Source organism: Pleurodeles waltl, chromosome 3_1, assembly GCF_031143425.1.
Source record: "Pleurodeles waltl isolate 20211129_DDA chromosome 3_1, aPleWal1.hap1.20221129, whole genome shotgun sequence".
NCBI classification, from domain to species: Eukaryota; Metazoa; Chordata; class Amphibia; order Caudata; family Salamandridae; genus Pleurodeles; species Pleurodeles waltl.
The window spans coordinates 157,610,885-157,627,098 of NC_090440.1; the positions used below are offsets into that span (position 1 = coordinate 157,610,885).

Here is a 16,214-nt window from a genome sequence, read left to right on the forward strand (position 1 = left end):
AAATCTTACTGACGTAGTTCAGATCTCGGAGGGAACTGCAAAGGATCTGCAGTGGTGGTTAGCGAACTGCAGTTGGGTCAAAGGCAGACTCCTCTCCCTTCCCCAAAGAGATCACACAGTAATGACAGATGCGTCACTTCTGGGATGGGGCGGCCATCTGGGAGAGGTGGAGATCAGAGGTCACTGATTTCCGGCGGAATGTGAGCTCCATATCAACTTGTTGGAGCTTCGGGTGATCCGACTAACATTAAAGGCAGTTCTTACTGTTGTGAAAGAGAAGGTAGTGCAGGTGTTCACGGACAACAACACCTCAATGTGGTACTGCAACAAGCAGGGCGGTGTGGGGTCGTAGACCCTTTGTCAAGAGGCTCCGCGTCTCTGGACATGGCTGGAACAGCAGGGCATAACCCTGGTGGTTCAACACCTGGCAGGTTCTTTGAACGCCAGGGCAGACGAGCTCTGCCGAAAATGCTTAGCCGATCACGAATGGTATCTCCATCCAGAGGTGGCGCAAGGACTCTTTCAACAGTGGGGAGAGCCTTGGTTAGATCTGTTCGCCTTCCGTAGAGAACATGCAATGTCAGCAGTTTTGCGTGTTGGAGTTTCCAAGGGGGCTATCGCTAGGCAACACATTTTGTTGCGAGTGGAGTTCAGGCCTCCTGTACACTTTTCCACCCATACCACTTCTGCCCAGAGTTCTCAAGAAAATCAGGAACGACCGGGCCCAAGTAATCCTAGTGACTCCGGATTGGACACGGAGGGTCTGGTATCCAGAACTTCTCAAAATGAGCATCAGTACTCCAGTCAGGTTGCCCCTTCGGGAGGATCTTCTGTCGCAGCAGCAGGGAAAGGTTCTCCATCCAAACCTGTCAACTTTGCGGCTTCATGTGTGGAGATTGAGCAGCGACAGTTGATGGTTTATGACCTCCCTTCCGAAGTTTGTGATGTCATTTTGGCAGCCAGGCGTCCCTCTACTAAGTCTATTTATGCCTGCCGATGGAAATGTTTTGTTTCATATTGTACAGAGAGGTCTATTGATCCTCTTTCTTCTTCTCTAGCTAATATCCTTTTGTTTATTTCATCTCTTGCCCAACAGGGTTCCTCGTTAAGGACTCACAAGGGCTTTCTTGCTGCCTTATCGGCTTTTCTACACTTGCCCGATCAGCCATCTTTGTTTAAGTCTCCTATAGTACAAAGATTTTTGAAAGGGCTTGTGCATGTTTCCACCTGTGCCTTTTGTCATGCCCCTGTGGAATCTTAATCTTGTTCTTACTTTTCCTAATGTGTCCTCCTTTTGAGCCCTTACATAACTGTCCTCTCTGGCTGCTTACAATTAAAACAGCCTTTTTTAATGGCAATTACACCTGCCAGGAGAGTGAGTGAGCTGCAGGCTTTATCATCAGAACTGCTGTATCTCACGATATATCCTGACAAAGTAGTATTAAGAACTCATGCCTCTTTCCTCCCCCAAGGTGGTGACACCTTTCCATCTGGGTCAAAATATCACCCTGCCCACCTTCTTTGCGCCACCGCATCCCTCTAAGAAAGAGGAGCGTCTCCATAGGCTGGACCCAAAAAGAGCGTTATGGTTCTACCTTGATTGCACAAAAGAGTTCTGGGTGGACGACCATTTCTTTGTGGGGTACGTTGGTGGAAAGAACGGTTGGGCAGTACAGAAACAGTCCATTTCGCACTGGGTCCTTCTCTGTATAAAGATCTGCTACGCTTTGGCCAAGAAGCAGCCTCCAGAGGGCTTGAGGGCTCAGTCCACCAGAGGAAAAGCTGCTACCACTGCGTTAGCTTGTGGCGTGCCGGTGCTTGACATCTGCCAAGCGGCAACGTGGGCTTCCTTGCACACGTTTGCGAGACACTACTGCCTGGATAGCAAGGTGAGAAGGGAGGGGTATGTTGCCCGCTCGGTCCTGCAGGACTTCCTGGTATGAAATATATCCTCAAGACCCAACACCAGGAATTATAGCTTGGGTATCTATTCTAAGGTAAGTAATCTGCAGCTAGAAGTCTCTATCAGATGAACAAGTTACTTACCTTCAGTAACAAATTATCTGATAGACACTCTATCTAGCTGCAAATTCCTTACACCCTCCCAAGCCTCCCCGCACTGCGATATATATATATATATATATATATATATATATTCACACACACATATAGATGTGTGTATATATAGATATATTTATATATATATGTTTTTGATATTTTTGCCATTCTTAAAGGCATGTATTTTTCTTCAAACAATCAAGTGAAAAAACTACATTAAATACTGTTTGTTCTTTTATGACACTGTGCTTCTGTCTTGGAGAGTTGTGTGAAAAGAACTGACGTACACGTGCCGAGGTGGCGACTATATAGACAACCGTGACATCATAGATGGCTCTAACGATGCTGACGACGGCATGCGGATCCGAACGACACCCGCCGACGGTGCGCGCAGGGTACTGCTCAGCAGAAAAATTCCGGATTTGAAGCGGACGCCAGGGAATTCTAAGGTAAGGAATCTGCAGCTAGATAGAGGGGGTCATTATGAACACGCCGGGAAACCCCGCTGTGTTCATGCTGGCAGTCTTTTCACAGACCGCCAGCCCCCTTGTGACCCCTTGAAACAGTGTTTCCGTCCGCCGGCCCAGCAGAATGATGCAGGGCAGGGACATTGCAGACTGCCCTGAACCGTCGTCAATGCCGCTGTGCGGTGGGTGCAGCAGCAGCTGTGGCGCAGATCTGCGATGGGCACTGCATAGGGGCCCCTGTACTTCCCATGCCAAGTGCATGGGCAGTACAGGGGGCCCCAAGGGGGGGCCCCAGGGCACTCCGTCCGCCAGCCTTTTGTTGACAGAGGAACCCGCCAGGAAAGGCTGGAGGAACAAGGTTTGTTTATCCGGAGGGCAGCGCTGCTCGGATAAAGTAATCCACCATCGTCATGCTGCCTGTCGGCGGTAGCATGTCGGTGGCGGAGGGCTGCCTGTGGCAGCCCTCCCTTGTTCAGAATATGGCGGTTCAGACTGCCATGCCGGAGGCGGCATTTTCCGCCACCACCGGCATGGAGGTCTGAACTGCCATGTTGGTAATGAGGGCCAAAGTCTCTACCAGATAATTTGTTTCCGAAGGTAAGTAACTTGTTTTTCAGAAGCCAGTATGATGCATTTCTGATATTGTTAATTTAAATCATGATTGATAGCTGTGGTGAATTAAATTAATTATTCAATTATTTATTTTGTTCAGTCTGTTGTAGGTGCTGAGGGTCTGTCCTTGGCCTTCCGCCATGTTGTCAGTTCCTTACTTTGGTACTGTGCACAGTATACCTGTGAAGATCTCCTTCACGAAGTCATTATTTGTGTTGGTTATTTTACCGTAAATCATCCAGATAATCAGGTAAGGGCATTTCATGTTACTAAATATGCAGGTATATTTTTTTTAAAGACACTTTTTTAAAATCAGTTTCTGCTGTATTGAAAAGTCCACATTAAGGAAAAGTGTTCTAGTGCAAGTATATTTTATCCAGCAATCACTAGTATGGACTTGTTATTTTTTTCCTTCGCCCAATAAAAAAATGCACTTGGTGCTTCAGTTGCAAAACAGTTTTTGTCACTGTAAATTTAATTTATGACTACATAAAGTTGTATTTAATGTGGCACTTTAAAAATCCTGTTTAAAGTACCAAAATGGGTGTTCCAGTGAAGAACAAGGGTGACTGGAAATGTGGTAAACACTTGTAGATTTCTGGCTCTGTGGATACTTGGAGCCTTTAACAACTGCTTTCCCACTCTTGGTATGATTTCTGTGTATTTGTGTAGAGCAAACTGAGTCTGGGGAAACTGAGCACTGTACAAGACCAGCAGTCAACAATATGATTAAATATGTTTTGCAGAGGGGAGGGAGGGCTACAATAGCCAGTACAGGGCATGGGGCCTTTATAAGATTTTATTATGCAATGAGGCTTTTTTGTTAAAATGAAGACAGGTTGGGCATTTGTGGTTGTTCTGGGGTTGTTGTTTTATTCTCTGAGTGTGTGGGTGTTGAAGGCTGTGTTCCTGCTTTTGTCTTTGACATGTCTTCATTCCCAGCTTAGCAGTGTTCTTGCTGTGAGTGTGTTATAATCTATCAAAGGTAATTTGCCAGCCAGCAAGGGACGGGTGCCATTCATCAAGTGTGTTGTCCGATTTAGGATGTCTTTTAGAGTGGCCAATGTGATGTCTAAGAGACCTTGTAGAAGGTTGTTACCTTTGTTGAAGTGGAAGTATATGAGGTCTTGCCATCTTGGTTTTCTTGCCAATGTGCTACTCGAGGAGGATGTTAGTGTCTGGGGTGCATGAGAGGGAATTAACACTAGTAGTTGGGGGTTGAAGTCATCTAGTATCATGTCCTTGAGCCAGGTTTGGACTTGATGTTGTTTGTTGTTGTAGGTGGAATGTGTGCTTTAATTTAGAAAGAGGAGAAGGCAGTCCGTTTGCCAGTGAATGAAAGTGAGGAGACTTTCATGTAGAATTTTGTGTCATCCATGTATTTGTGAATTTTCACATTGCTTTTGTGATCAGGAATGCACTGTCTACTAATTGTATGATGGCTGCATCACTGGTGTAACGTGACATCTGATAGAGACATCTAGCGCGGATTCCTTACCTTAGAATACTCTCCAACTATCAGACTGTATCCGAAAAGTTCTGATGAGCAGTACCCCTGCACGCTGGTAGGTGGCGTCATTTGTTTCTGCATTGCGTTGTCTGTGCCAGAAATTATGTGCATGGTGCATAAATAGCTAGCTGACGTCTGTTCTTTTCTTTCCACACCTGTCAGTGCAGATTCAGGGAGAGCTACCCGTCACTTTTTAACTGATCTTTTTTTGGCCTTTTTTCAGTTATTTTCACAAGACTTTGGGGGTCATTCTGACCCTGGTGGTAATTACCGCCATGGCGGAGGTCGGCGGTAGCACCGCCAACAGGCTGGCGGTGCACCGCTGGGCATTCTGACCGCGGCGGTTCAGCCGCGGCCAGAAACGGAAAGTCGGCGGTGTACCGCCGACTTCCCGCTGCCCTTGAGAAACCTCCATGGCGGCGGAGCGCGCTCCGCCGCCATGGGGATTCTGACACCCCCTACCGCCATCCTGCTCCTGGCGGGTCTCCCGCCAGGAACAGGATGGCGGTATGGGGTGCCGCGGGGCCCCCATAAGAGGGCCCCACGAAGAATCTCAGTGTCTACTTTGCAGACACTGAAATTCGCGACGGGTGCAACTGCACCCGTCGCACCTTCCCACTCCGCCGGCTCCATTCTGAGCCGGCGTCCTCGTGGGAAGGGTGTTTCCCGCTGGGCTGGCGGGCGGACTTTCGGCGGTCGCCCGCCAGCCCAGTGCGAAACCCAGAATGACCGCTGCGGTCTTTTGACCGCGGTACGGTCTTCTGGCGGTTCCCGCTTGGCGGGCGGCTACCGCTGCCAGCCAAGCTTAGAATCACCCCCTTTGTCTCCTGGTGTGAGGATGTCCACCAAAAAGGCAGGTTTTAAAGCATGGGGCTCTTATCTGATAAAGACATCTAGTTGCAGATTCCTTTCCTTTACCCCAGGCGTCAGTCTGGATTCTGAAATTTTTCTTGAGCAGTACACCTGCTCGCTGTTAGGTGGTGACGATCGACTCCATGTCCATTGTCTGCTTCGTCCACGCCGGATATGACGGCCTATCCGTGGGTCCTATATAGGTGTCACCTTGGCATGCTGGCGACAATTCTTTTCTCTCCGTGACAGCCAGTGCTGATCCTAAAAGAGCTACCCCTCAGTCATTTTTAAGTGGCCTTTTTCAACTTTTTATCTAAGTTTCTTTGAGTAGCTAACTCTTGGTGTGTCATGGATATCATCTAGGAAGACCAGGTTTAAGCCCTGTGTATCTTGTCATCGGACAATGATCATGACGTATCCAAACCTCCTGTGCTTTTGGTGTTTGGAGCGCGACCACAACCCAAAGTCCTGCTCTGAGTATCGGGCCATGCATCCAAAGGTCCCTGAAGCTGATGGAAGCCTGAAGCTTGACTCCACTCAAGTTAAGGTCCCGGTCAAGAGGAAGGTTTCAGGAGCGGTTACAGAGTGCTCCATCATCGTGGTCCCACTGCAAGTCCTCAGGACGATAGGGTAAGTCGAGACACAAGAAGAAGTTGAAGAAAGTGAAATGTTCTGCGACGTCACTTCATCCGTCAGCTCACGAGACGGGAGTGTAGGAGCGTTGTCATTCTAGGCATCTACGGAGCCTTTGCCTGGGCTGACTCAGTGCCTCACCAAGTTTGCGGGAACCAGAACAACGCCTGCCAAGCTAAAAGAGTTTTCTGAGGCCATGCGCCTCATTTTTGGGCTGTCCGATACTGCTGGAGCGCCCTTGGGCACTGCAGAGTTAGAAGGGGCTTCGGCCTCAGCTCCGAGGGACACCCAAAGATCCATTCTAGGATCCAGGACGGCATCAGTCATACCATCTCGACCTTCCCTGAGGCTGACGCTCCTGTCACATCCCGTGCCCCCAGGCGTTGCCGTCCCATCCTTATTGCCGACTCCGACATGGAGCCGGATGGGCATCATATGACGTTCACTCCAGCGCTGAAAGGAGCTGTGTAGGAAGCTGGCTCACTGTATGGTGTACACCTATAGGTGAGTCACCCTTTACTGAATCCAGGCAACCCTTAGTGATAATGTAGGTAACGTTTTACCATTCCTCCATCTCTTCTAGGGCGCTGCCTAGGCCATTGTTCCAGGCTCCAGTGCTCCTTGTTCTCTCTGTTTTTTGTCCTGTGTTCTAGTTGCCAGAAACGTACTCTCAGGGGTGCTCAGCATTGCTACATGGGCCTCTAAATCCACTTCAGCCCATGCTGAAGTCTCCAAATCATTGCCCAGAAGACACTGTCATGACAAACCCCCATCTACTCACCTGCATTACAGGTTCCGCGGGAGCGAAGAGAATAAAACCCACACCCCTAAACACTATTCTAAGACCAAAAACAAATCAAAAACAAAAAAACTACAAATATCACAGAGTCTGTCAGAAAAATAACAATATTTTTTATCATTCCATTGGGCAATCACCAAGTCTTTCAGCAAATTGAGAATAATTATTAGCGCTTGATTGCTCAACTATTAGGCACGCCTCTGTAACTCACAACAAAATCGTTAGAAAATCAAACTGATGAATTGGTCTTTTGTTTGGTTTCACACAATAGACTTGCTCCAAAACAATCAGAATAAAAGTTTAAGTCCGCATAGATATCGAGTGATGCTGTCAGGAGTTCACAACACTTAACTTCAATGCTGCTTTTAAAAATACTTCTTAAGCTGTCTTTGGAAAATAGTCTTGTATCACAGGTTTCTTAGCATCGACAAATGTCTTTCATAATGCACCAAAAGGTCACTAACCTCAAAAAGGCTGAAAACAGGGAGACGGGAAGGGAATTACTCATGAACCGACTTCTCCTGGAATGTTTCGATTATTTGAGGAAGATGAAATACGACTCGTAAATTCTCCAGCCACTGCAAAAGTAATCAGCTCCAGAGAGGGAAGCTCCGATGAAGCCTTGCACTGAAGACGACTCCTGAAAGAATCACGGAATTCCAGCTGAACCGGGAACACCTGCAAGCAAAGGAAGACTTGAAGCCAAGCACAGGAAACACATTGGCAGTTCTAGCTAAAGACCGCTGTGCTGGTAATGAGTCATCACACACATGCTGGTGATGAGTCATCAAACACTTCTGATGATTCATATGAAGGAATTCGATGTCTCTATAAACCGCTTGGCACACAGTTCACTAATGGGACAGCACTTGCTTTTATCAATATAAACAAACATGCAGTGTAATATTCGGTCTTCAGACGGAAAATCATTTTCCTTACAAGTTACAGGGAAGTGCTGTGCTGTAAACACATTCATGACATGTTTTATCTTTTTTCATACATGCTGATTTATTTTGTGAGGGAACAGCAAGAAGCGTGCATGTGTGAGTGCGAGTCCTAACAGTACAGGAATAGATGAGGCGCAGTATAACTTTCTTAAGGCCAGTAAACCCCCCCCATCCCCAGCTAAAGTTAACAACTGCCATGGGGTGACACTTAGTGATGTTTTATCAGTGTTGGTCATTTTGTAATTGTGCCCAAGTAACATTTGCTCAGGCGACACCAGCTTACTGAGTTACCATGGTGACACTTGCACCTGTATCCCTGTAAGCTTCTGCCTCAATACCATTAATGAGGTGGTGGACACTGACTCAAGATTTCTAGTTTGCATACGGGTGCCTGGGGAATCCTACCTACTTACCATTGGGGTTTTAGTACTTCCCCAGTCCTAAGGGTCGTTGGGCGGTAGTGTGGGTTGAGAGTGATTTTCGCATTCTATTGTTTTTGTACCCACACACACATAATAGGGCCCCATGTTATTTTATGCCTTTACTTACCTGTTGCTAAGTATATTTTTGTATGTTCATATCTCTGGTTAGCAATTATACCAAAGATAGTTCTAGAATGTGTGTTATAATAAATATCACATATTTTTCTAACACTGATGTGGTTCTTTCTCTGACCTGTGTGGTATTAGCAACCAGTTTACACCCTCCTGGATAAGCCTTAGCTGCTCTCCACAGCTACTGCTATGAGAGCTCTGATTATCTAGAGCCACCTACACTATCACTAAGGATTGCCTGGAACTCAGTACAAGTTGCCTCACCTATAGGTGTGCACCATATACTGAGCCAACCTCCTACACCAGGCCCAAGTCATCTTTCTGGCTCCGGACTGTGTATGGAGAGTCTGTTATCCTGAGCTACTGAACACGTGTGTAAGGAAATGCCTCCTTGGCATGGTTACCCCCTGACTTTCTGCCTTTGCTGATGCCAGGTTACGATTTGAAAGTGTGCTGGGACCCTGCTAACCAGGCCCCAGCACCAGTGTTCTTTCCCTAAACTGTACCTTTGTCTCCACAATTGGCACAACCCTGGCACTCAGGTAAGTCCCTTGTAACTGGTACCCCTGGCACCAAGGGCCCTGATGCCAGGGAAGGTCTCTTAGGGCTGCAGCATATCTTATGTCACCCTGGGGACCCCTCACTCAGCACATGCACACTGCCTCACAGCTTGTGTGTGCTGGTGGGAAGAAAATGACTAAGTCGACATGGCACTCCACTCACAGTGCCATGCTAACCTCACACTGCCTGTGGCATAGGTAAGGCAACCCTCTAGCAGGCCTTACAGCCATAAGGCAGAGTGCACTATCCACAGGTGAGGGCATGTGTGCATGAGCACTATGCCCCTACAGTGTCTAAGCAAAACCTTAGACATTGTAAATGGGGAGAGTGCCTTTGTCACTCTGTGGCCAGGAACAAAGCCTGTGGGCTCACCTCCCCCTGCAGGAACTGTAACACCTGGCGGTGAGCCTCAAAGGCTCACCCCTTTTGTTACAGCGTCCCAGTGCATCCCAGCTAGTGGAAATGCCCGCCCCTCCGGCCACTTCCCCCACTTTTGGCAGCAAGGCTGGAAGAGATAATGAGAAAAACAAGAAGTCACCCACCAGTCAGGACAGCCCCTAAGATGTCCTGAGCTGAGGTGACCCCTGCCTTTAGAAATCCTCCATCTTGATTTTATAGGATTCCCCCAATAGGGTTAGGGATGTGCCCCCCTCCCCACAAGGAGGAGGCACAAAGAGGGTGTAGTCACCCTCCAGGACAGTAGCCATTGGCTACTGCCCTCCCAGACCTAAACACACCCCTAAATTCAGTATTTAGGGGCTCCCCAGATCCCAGGAAATCCGATTCCTGCAACCTGAAGAAACAAGGAGGACTTCTGACCTACAAGCCTGCATAGAAGGAGGAAGACGACAACTGCTTTGGCCCCAGCCCTACCGGCCTGTCCAACTTCGAAAACCTGTACCAGCGACGCATCCGACGGGGACCAGCGACCTCTGAAGCCTCAGAGGACTGCCCTGGACTAAAGGACCAAGAAAGTCCCACGAACAGAGGCCCTGTTTAAAACCAGATACTTCTTTGCAACAAAGAAGCAACTTTCAAAGACTGCACGTTTCCCGCCGGAAGCGTGAGACTCCACACTCTGCACCAGACGCCCCCGGCTCGAGATCCAGAGAACAAACATCTCATGGAGGACTGCCCGGCGACTGCAAGCCCATGAGTAACCAGAGAGGACCTCCCTAAGCCCCCACAGCGACGCCTCCAGAGAGAATCCAGAGGCTTCCCCTGACCGTGACTGCCTGTAACAAGGCACCCGACGCCTGGAACCAACACTGCACCCGCAGCCCCCAGGACCTGAAGGAACCGAACTTCAACGCAGGAGTGACCCCCAGGCAACCCTCTGGCTAGCCCAGGTGGGGGCTGTCCCGAGAAGCCCCCCTGTGCCTGCCTGCACCGCTAGAGTGACCCCTCAGGTCCCTCCATTGTTTTCTACCTGAAACCCGACGCCTGCTTTGCACACTGCACCCGGCCGCCCCTCTGCCGCTGAGGGTGTGTTTTGTGTGCCCACTTGTGTCCCCCCCGTGCTCTACAAACCCCCCCCTGGTCTGCCCCGCAAGGACGCAGGTACTTACCTGCTGGCAGACGGGAACCGGAGCACCCCTGTTCTCCATAGGCGCCTTTGTGTTTTGGGCACCTCTTTGACCTCTGCACCTGACCGGCCCTGAGCTGCTGGTGTGGTAACTTTGGGGTTGCCCTGAACCTCCCAACGGTGGGCTGCCTATGCCCCAGAACTGAGACTTGTAAGTGTTTTACTTAGCTTCTAATCTAACCTTTACTTACCTCCCCCAGGAACTGTTGATTTTTGCACTGTGTCCACTTTGAAAATAGCTTATTGCCATGTTTACAAAGACTGTATATGATATTGTTTTTATTCAAAGTTGCTAAAGTATCTAAGTGAAATACCTTACATTTAAAGTGTTTAATGAAAATCCTGAACCTGTGGTTCTTAAAATAAACTAAGAAAATATATTTTTCAATATAAAAACCCATTGGCCTGGATTAAGTCTTTGAGTGTGTGTTCCTCATTTATTGCCTGTGTGTGTACAACAAATGCTTAACACTACCCTCTGATAAGCCTACTGCTCGACCACACTACCACAAAATAGAGCATTAGAATTATCTACTTTTGCCACTATCTTACCTCTAAGTGGAACCCTTGGACTCTGTGCACACTATTTCTTACTTTGAAATAGTATATACAGAGTCATCTTCCTACAACGAGTGTCGATCCTCCAATCAGGCTGCCTCTTCAAGAGGATCTTCTGTCACAGCAGCAGGGGTGAGTCCTCAACCTCAATTTGCTATCTCTCCCCCTTCTTGTGTAGAGAGTGAGCAGCAGCAGTTGACAGCATCTGATGGAGACACCAAGCTACAGATTCCTTACTTTAAAATGTTCCTCAGGCGCGAGCCTGGATCCAAGAAATTTTTTCCCCCATAGTACGTCTGTGTGTCGGTAGAGGGTTTCACGTGTCTCCATATCAGTGTCATCCACAGGATGTGACATCAGCGGAGTCCATGTAACACCCTTGCCAATGCGCCAGTGTCAGTTCCTTCTTTTCCGCGCTTGAAATGCAGGTCCAGTAACGGTTGTTAGGCCAGTTTTGGCCTTCTTTGACCTTTTCGCCAACGGAACAGTGTGCTTTTACTGTCCATGTCTTCACGCTTTAAGCCTTGTGGGTCCTGTGGATGAAAAATGTCGGCAGTGGACCCACACTGTATGTATGTGGTGCTTGAGAGAGCACAGTGATGCTGAAGAGTGCGAGTCCTGTCAACGTCTTCATCCGCAGGCTCTGTAGGAGCACCGTATGAAGCTTTGAGCAGTGCGTCTGAAGCTTATAGAAGCTTCTAATGTCATGAATGTCAGAGCCGTCCCATTCTTCACGTCGGTCACAGTCTCCTTCTCGTATTTGCGGTCCCGGTCAAGGAGTCATTCTTGTAGCCGTCCTTCTCCTTTGATGTTGCAAGGTAAGTCCCAATGTAAGTGGTAAGTCGCTAAAGTTACAGATTTCCCCGCGTTTGGCCTATCCCACCATTTCTTGGATGAGGCGTTTAAGCCTGAGTCTGCCCTGCGTTTTCAACTCTTTCCTTGGTCCGGGGAGACTATGACCCCGATGCGTGAATTCTACAATTCACTTTATGCTATTTTTGAGAACTCACCTTCCTCTTGAACACCTGTGGGCCCCCAAGGAGGTGCCAGAGGTCTTGACTGTGTCCACGCCAGTGGGCTCGCCTTGGCTTCGGTTTAGCCTCTGGCTTCAGTTGATGAAGGCGTTATGGCTCCGGTGCACAGCTCTTTTGGGGTTCACATCTTCTATGCCGGTATCCGATCATCGAACTCCGCTGACGGTGCCGATCAACCTTTCATCCCTTTCACCCATCTGAAGTCTACATCGACATTGAGGATTTGCCTTCTGAGTGCCACTCAACGTTGAGTAATGGCGCCTATCATTCTCTGTAGTCCCCTCATGTTTATAGCTCTGAGGGACATGGTGAAGTGGCTGTGGAAATGCCACACATTTCACATGTGGAACAACCTCTTATATAGGACAGCTGGATAGCTGACCTAGCTCCGGCTAGTGGTTTGGATTCTTCCCCAGTCTCAGGCCTACTTTCACCTTCTGGCCTTGCTACGGAGGCAAGTTCCTCTCTAGGTGACATGCTGAGAAAGTTTGCTGTGATTTTGGATTTGACATTTCCTTCAGTGGAATTGTCTTCTGATCCTCTCATTGATGTTCTCCATCAAGGACAAATAGGAGATGAGCCTGTGCTTCTCTGTAGTGAAGCACTACATGATAGTTTGTTAGAGGCTTAATGTACAAAGTTGGCTCTGTATGTACTATTTCAAAGTAAGAAATAGCATGCACAGAGTTCAAGGGTTCCCCTTAGAGGTAAGGTAGTGGCAAAAAGAGATAATTCTAATGCTCTGTTTTGTGGTAGTGTGGTCGAGCAGTAGGCTTATCAGAGGGTAGTGTTAAGGATTTGTTGTACACACACAGGCAATAAATGAGGAACACACACTCAAAGACAATTCCAGGCCAATAGGTTTTTATATAGAAAAATATATTATTATTTTAAGAACCACAGGTTCAAGATTTACAAACAATACTTTAAATGAAAGGTATTTCACTCAGGTATCTTAGGAACTTTGAATGATCACAACAGCATGTACAGTTTTGGCAAAAATGGCAATAAGCTATTTTAAAAGTGGACACTTTTTGCAAAAAATCAACAGTTCCTGGGGGAGGTAAGTAAATGTTAAGTTCACATGTAAGTAAAACACTTACAGGGTTCAAAGTTGGTCCAAGGTAGCCCCCCGTTGGGGTTTCATGGCAACCCCAAAGTTACCACACCAGCAGCTCAGGGCCGGTCTGGTGCAGAGGTCAAAGTGGTGCCCAAAACACATAGGCTTCAATGGAAATAGGGGTGCCCCGGTTCCAGTCTGCCAGCAGGTGAGTACCCGCGACTTCGGAGGGCAGGCCAGGGGGGTTTTGTAGGGCACCGGGGGGGACACAAGCAGGCACAGAAAGTACACCCTCAGCTGCACAGGGGCGGCCGGGTGCAGAATGCAAACAGGCGTCGGGTTTTAAATAGAAATCAATGGGGAGACCCAGGGGTCTCTTCAACGAGCAGGCAGGCACGGGGGGGCTCCTTGGGGTAGCCACCACCTGGGCTAGGCAGAGGGTCGTCTGGGGGTCGCTCCTGCACTGGAGTTCGGTTCTTTCGGGTCCTGGGGGCTGCGGGTGCAGTGTGGTTTCCAGGCATCGGGTTCCTTGAAGCAGGCAGTCGCGGTCAGGGGGAGCCTCTGGATTTCCTCTGCAGGCGTCGCTGTGGGGGATCAGGGGGGGGGTCAACTCTGGCTACTCACGGGCTCGCAGTCGCCGGGGAGTCCTCCCTGCAGAGTTAGTTTTCCGCAGGTCGAGACGGGGGCGTCGGGTGCAGAGTGGAAAGTCTCACGCTTCCAGCGGGAAACGTGTGGTCTTTAAAAGTTGCTTCTATGTTGCAAACAGTTGCAGTTTCTTGAACAGGGCCGCTGTTCTCTGGAGCTTCTTGGTCCTTTAGATGAATGGTAGTCCTCTGAGGCTTCAGAGGTCGCTGGACCCTGTTGGATGGGTCGCTGTTGCAGTTTTCTTTGAAGTAGGGAGACAGGCCGGTGGGGCTGGGGCCAAATCAGTTGTCGTCTCAGTCTTCACTGCAGGGCTTCAGGTCAGCAGTCCTTCTTCTTCGTCAGGTTGCAGGAATCTATTTTCCTCGGTTCTGGGAGCCCCTAAATACTCAATTTAGGGGTATGTTTAGGTCTGGGAGGGCAGTAGCCAATGGCTACTAGCCCTGAGGGTGGCTACACCCTCTATGTGCCTCCTCCCTGTGGGGAGGGGGGCACATCCCTAATCCTACTGGGGGAATCCTTCATCTGCAAGATGGAGGATTTCTAAAAATAAGAGTCACCTCAGCTCAGGACACCTTAGGGGCTGTCCTGACTGGGGATGACTTCTCCTTGTTTTTCTCATTATCTCCTCCAGCCTTGCCACCAAAAGTGGGGGCAGTGGCCGGAGGGGCGGGCATCTCCACTAGCTGGGATACCCTGTGGCGCTGTAAAAAAGGGGGTGAGACTTTGATGCTCACTGCCAGGTGCTACAGTTCCTGCAGGGGGAGGTGAGAAGCACCTCCATCCAGTACAGGCTCTGTTCCTGGCCACAGATTGACAAAGGCACTCTCCCCATGTGGCCAGCAACATGTCTGGTGTGTGGCAGGCTGGCAAAAACTAGTCAGCCCACACTGGAAGTCGGTTATGTTTTCAGGGGGCATCTCTAAGATGCCCTCTGGGTGTATTTTACAATAAAATGTACACTGGCATCAGTGTGCATTTATTGTGCTGAGAAGTTTGATACCAAACTTCCCAGTTTTCAGTGTAGCCATTATGGTGCTGTGGAGTTTGTGTATGACAGACTCCCAGACCATATACTCTCATGGCTACCCTGCACTTACAATGTCTAAGGTTTTGCTTAGACACTGTAGGGGCATAGTGCTCATGCACCTATGCCCTCACCTGTGGTATAGTGCACCCTGCCTTAGGGGTGTAAGGCCTGCTAGAGGGGTGACTTATCTATGCCATGGGCAGTGTGAGGTTGGCATGGCACTCTGAGGGGAGTGCCATGTCGACTTAGTCATTTTCTCCCCACCAGCACACACAAGCTGGCAAGCAGTGTGTATGTGCTGAGTGAGGGGTCCCCAGGGTGGCATAAGACATGCTGCAGCCCTTAGAGATCTTCCCTGGCATCAGGACCCTTGGTACCAGGGGTACCAGTTACAAGGGACGTACCTTGGTGCCAGGGTTGTGCAAATTGTGGAGACAAAGGTACAGTTTAGGGAAAGAACACTGGTGCTGGGGCCTGGTTAGCAGGGTCCCAGCACACTTTCAAATCATAACTTGGCATCAGCAAAGGAAAAAAGTCAGGGGGTAACCATGCCAAGGAGGCATTTCCTTATACTTAGGCTCAGCCTGATACAGGGGCCCCTGTTGATCGGGCTATATCTCATAGGCACCGACTAGGCCAGGTGATGTGGAGACATCCTACTCACCGTAGTTTGGTGGTACAGGCTGCTTTAACTACTCATGATATTGATGCTCTACCATATGTCCAATCGGATAGAGATTCCAGGAGTCTGGATGTTTGTGGAAGACATATTTTTTCTTCCACAAGTTTTGCCTTACATTCTGTGAATACGTCTAGGTTTCTGGTTTGGTTTTCACATTCATTATGGGGTTCATTGGCAAACATCTTCCTGTTGATAGAAGAGTGGCCAGGGCACACCAATAGCATGAATCCTGATAATGTTCAAGAATAAATATAAAATTCATTCTTGGAAGATGATGTGTAGATATTTATTATAAGTGCAGGTAGAAAGTAGAAATCTCAGTCAAAAGACTGCGTTGTACAAAATGACCATGTGTCCAGAGCAGCCAGATGGTGATAAATGGTCAAAGTTACAATAGGATGTTCGAATGTAACAAGTCCATACTGCAAAACAGCCAACTTGTGTTTCGTCTTCAAGACTTTGTCAAGGCTGTGGAAACATAGATGAAAAATACATACATGTCGGTATAGTATAATTGCGCAAGGTGACTTCACAACGTCTAAAATTCTTTGTACAGAGGTAAAGAGAACAATCCGAGCGAAGGTGCAATAGAATTGTGTGAATTAAGTGCAGGGATGCGTATTGTTAATG

General features: G+C 48.5%; 1 protein-coding gene across 2 annotated transcripts in view; it reads left to right on the plus strand.

Annotated features, from left to right (window-relative positions):
* Positions 1–16,214, plus strand: part of SCAPER (S-phase cyclin A associated protein in the ER) — a 2,262,878-nt gene that overhangs the window by 1,948,207 nt on the left and 298,457 nt on the right. For both annotated transcript variants that reach the window (XM_069222023.1, XM_069222024.1), the window contains exon 30: positions 3,238–3,387. In XM_069222023.1, the coding sequence (XP_069078124.1) occupies positions 3,238–3,387 (150 nt within the window). The remainder of the gene's footprint in view (positions 1–3,237; positions 3,388–16,214) is intronic.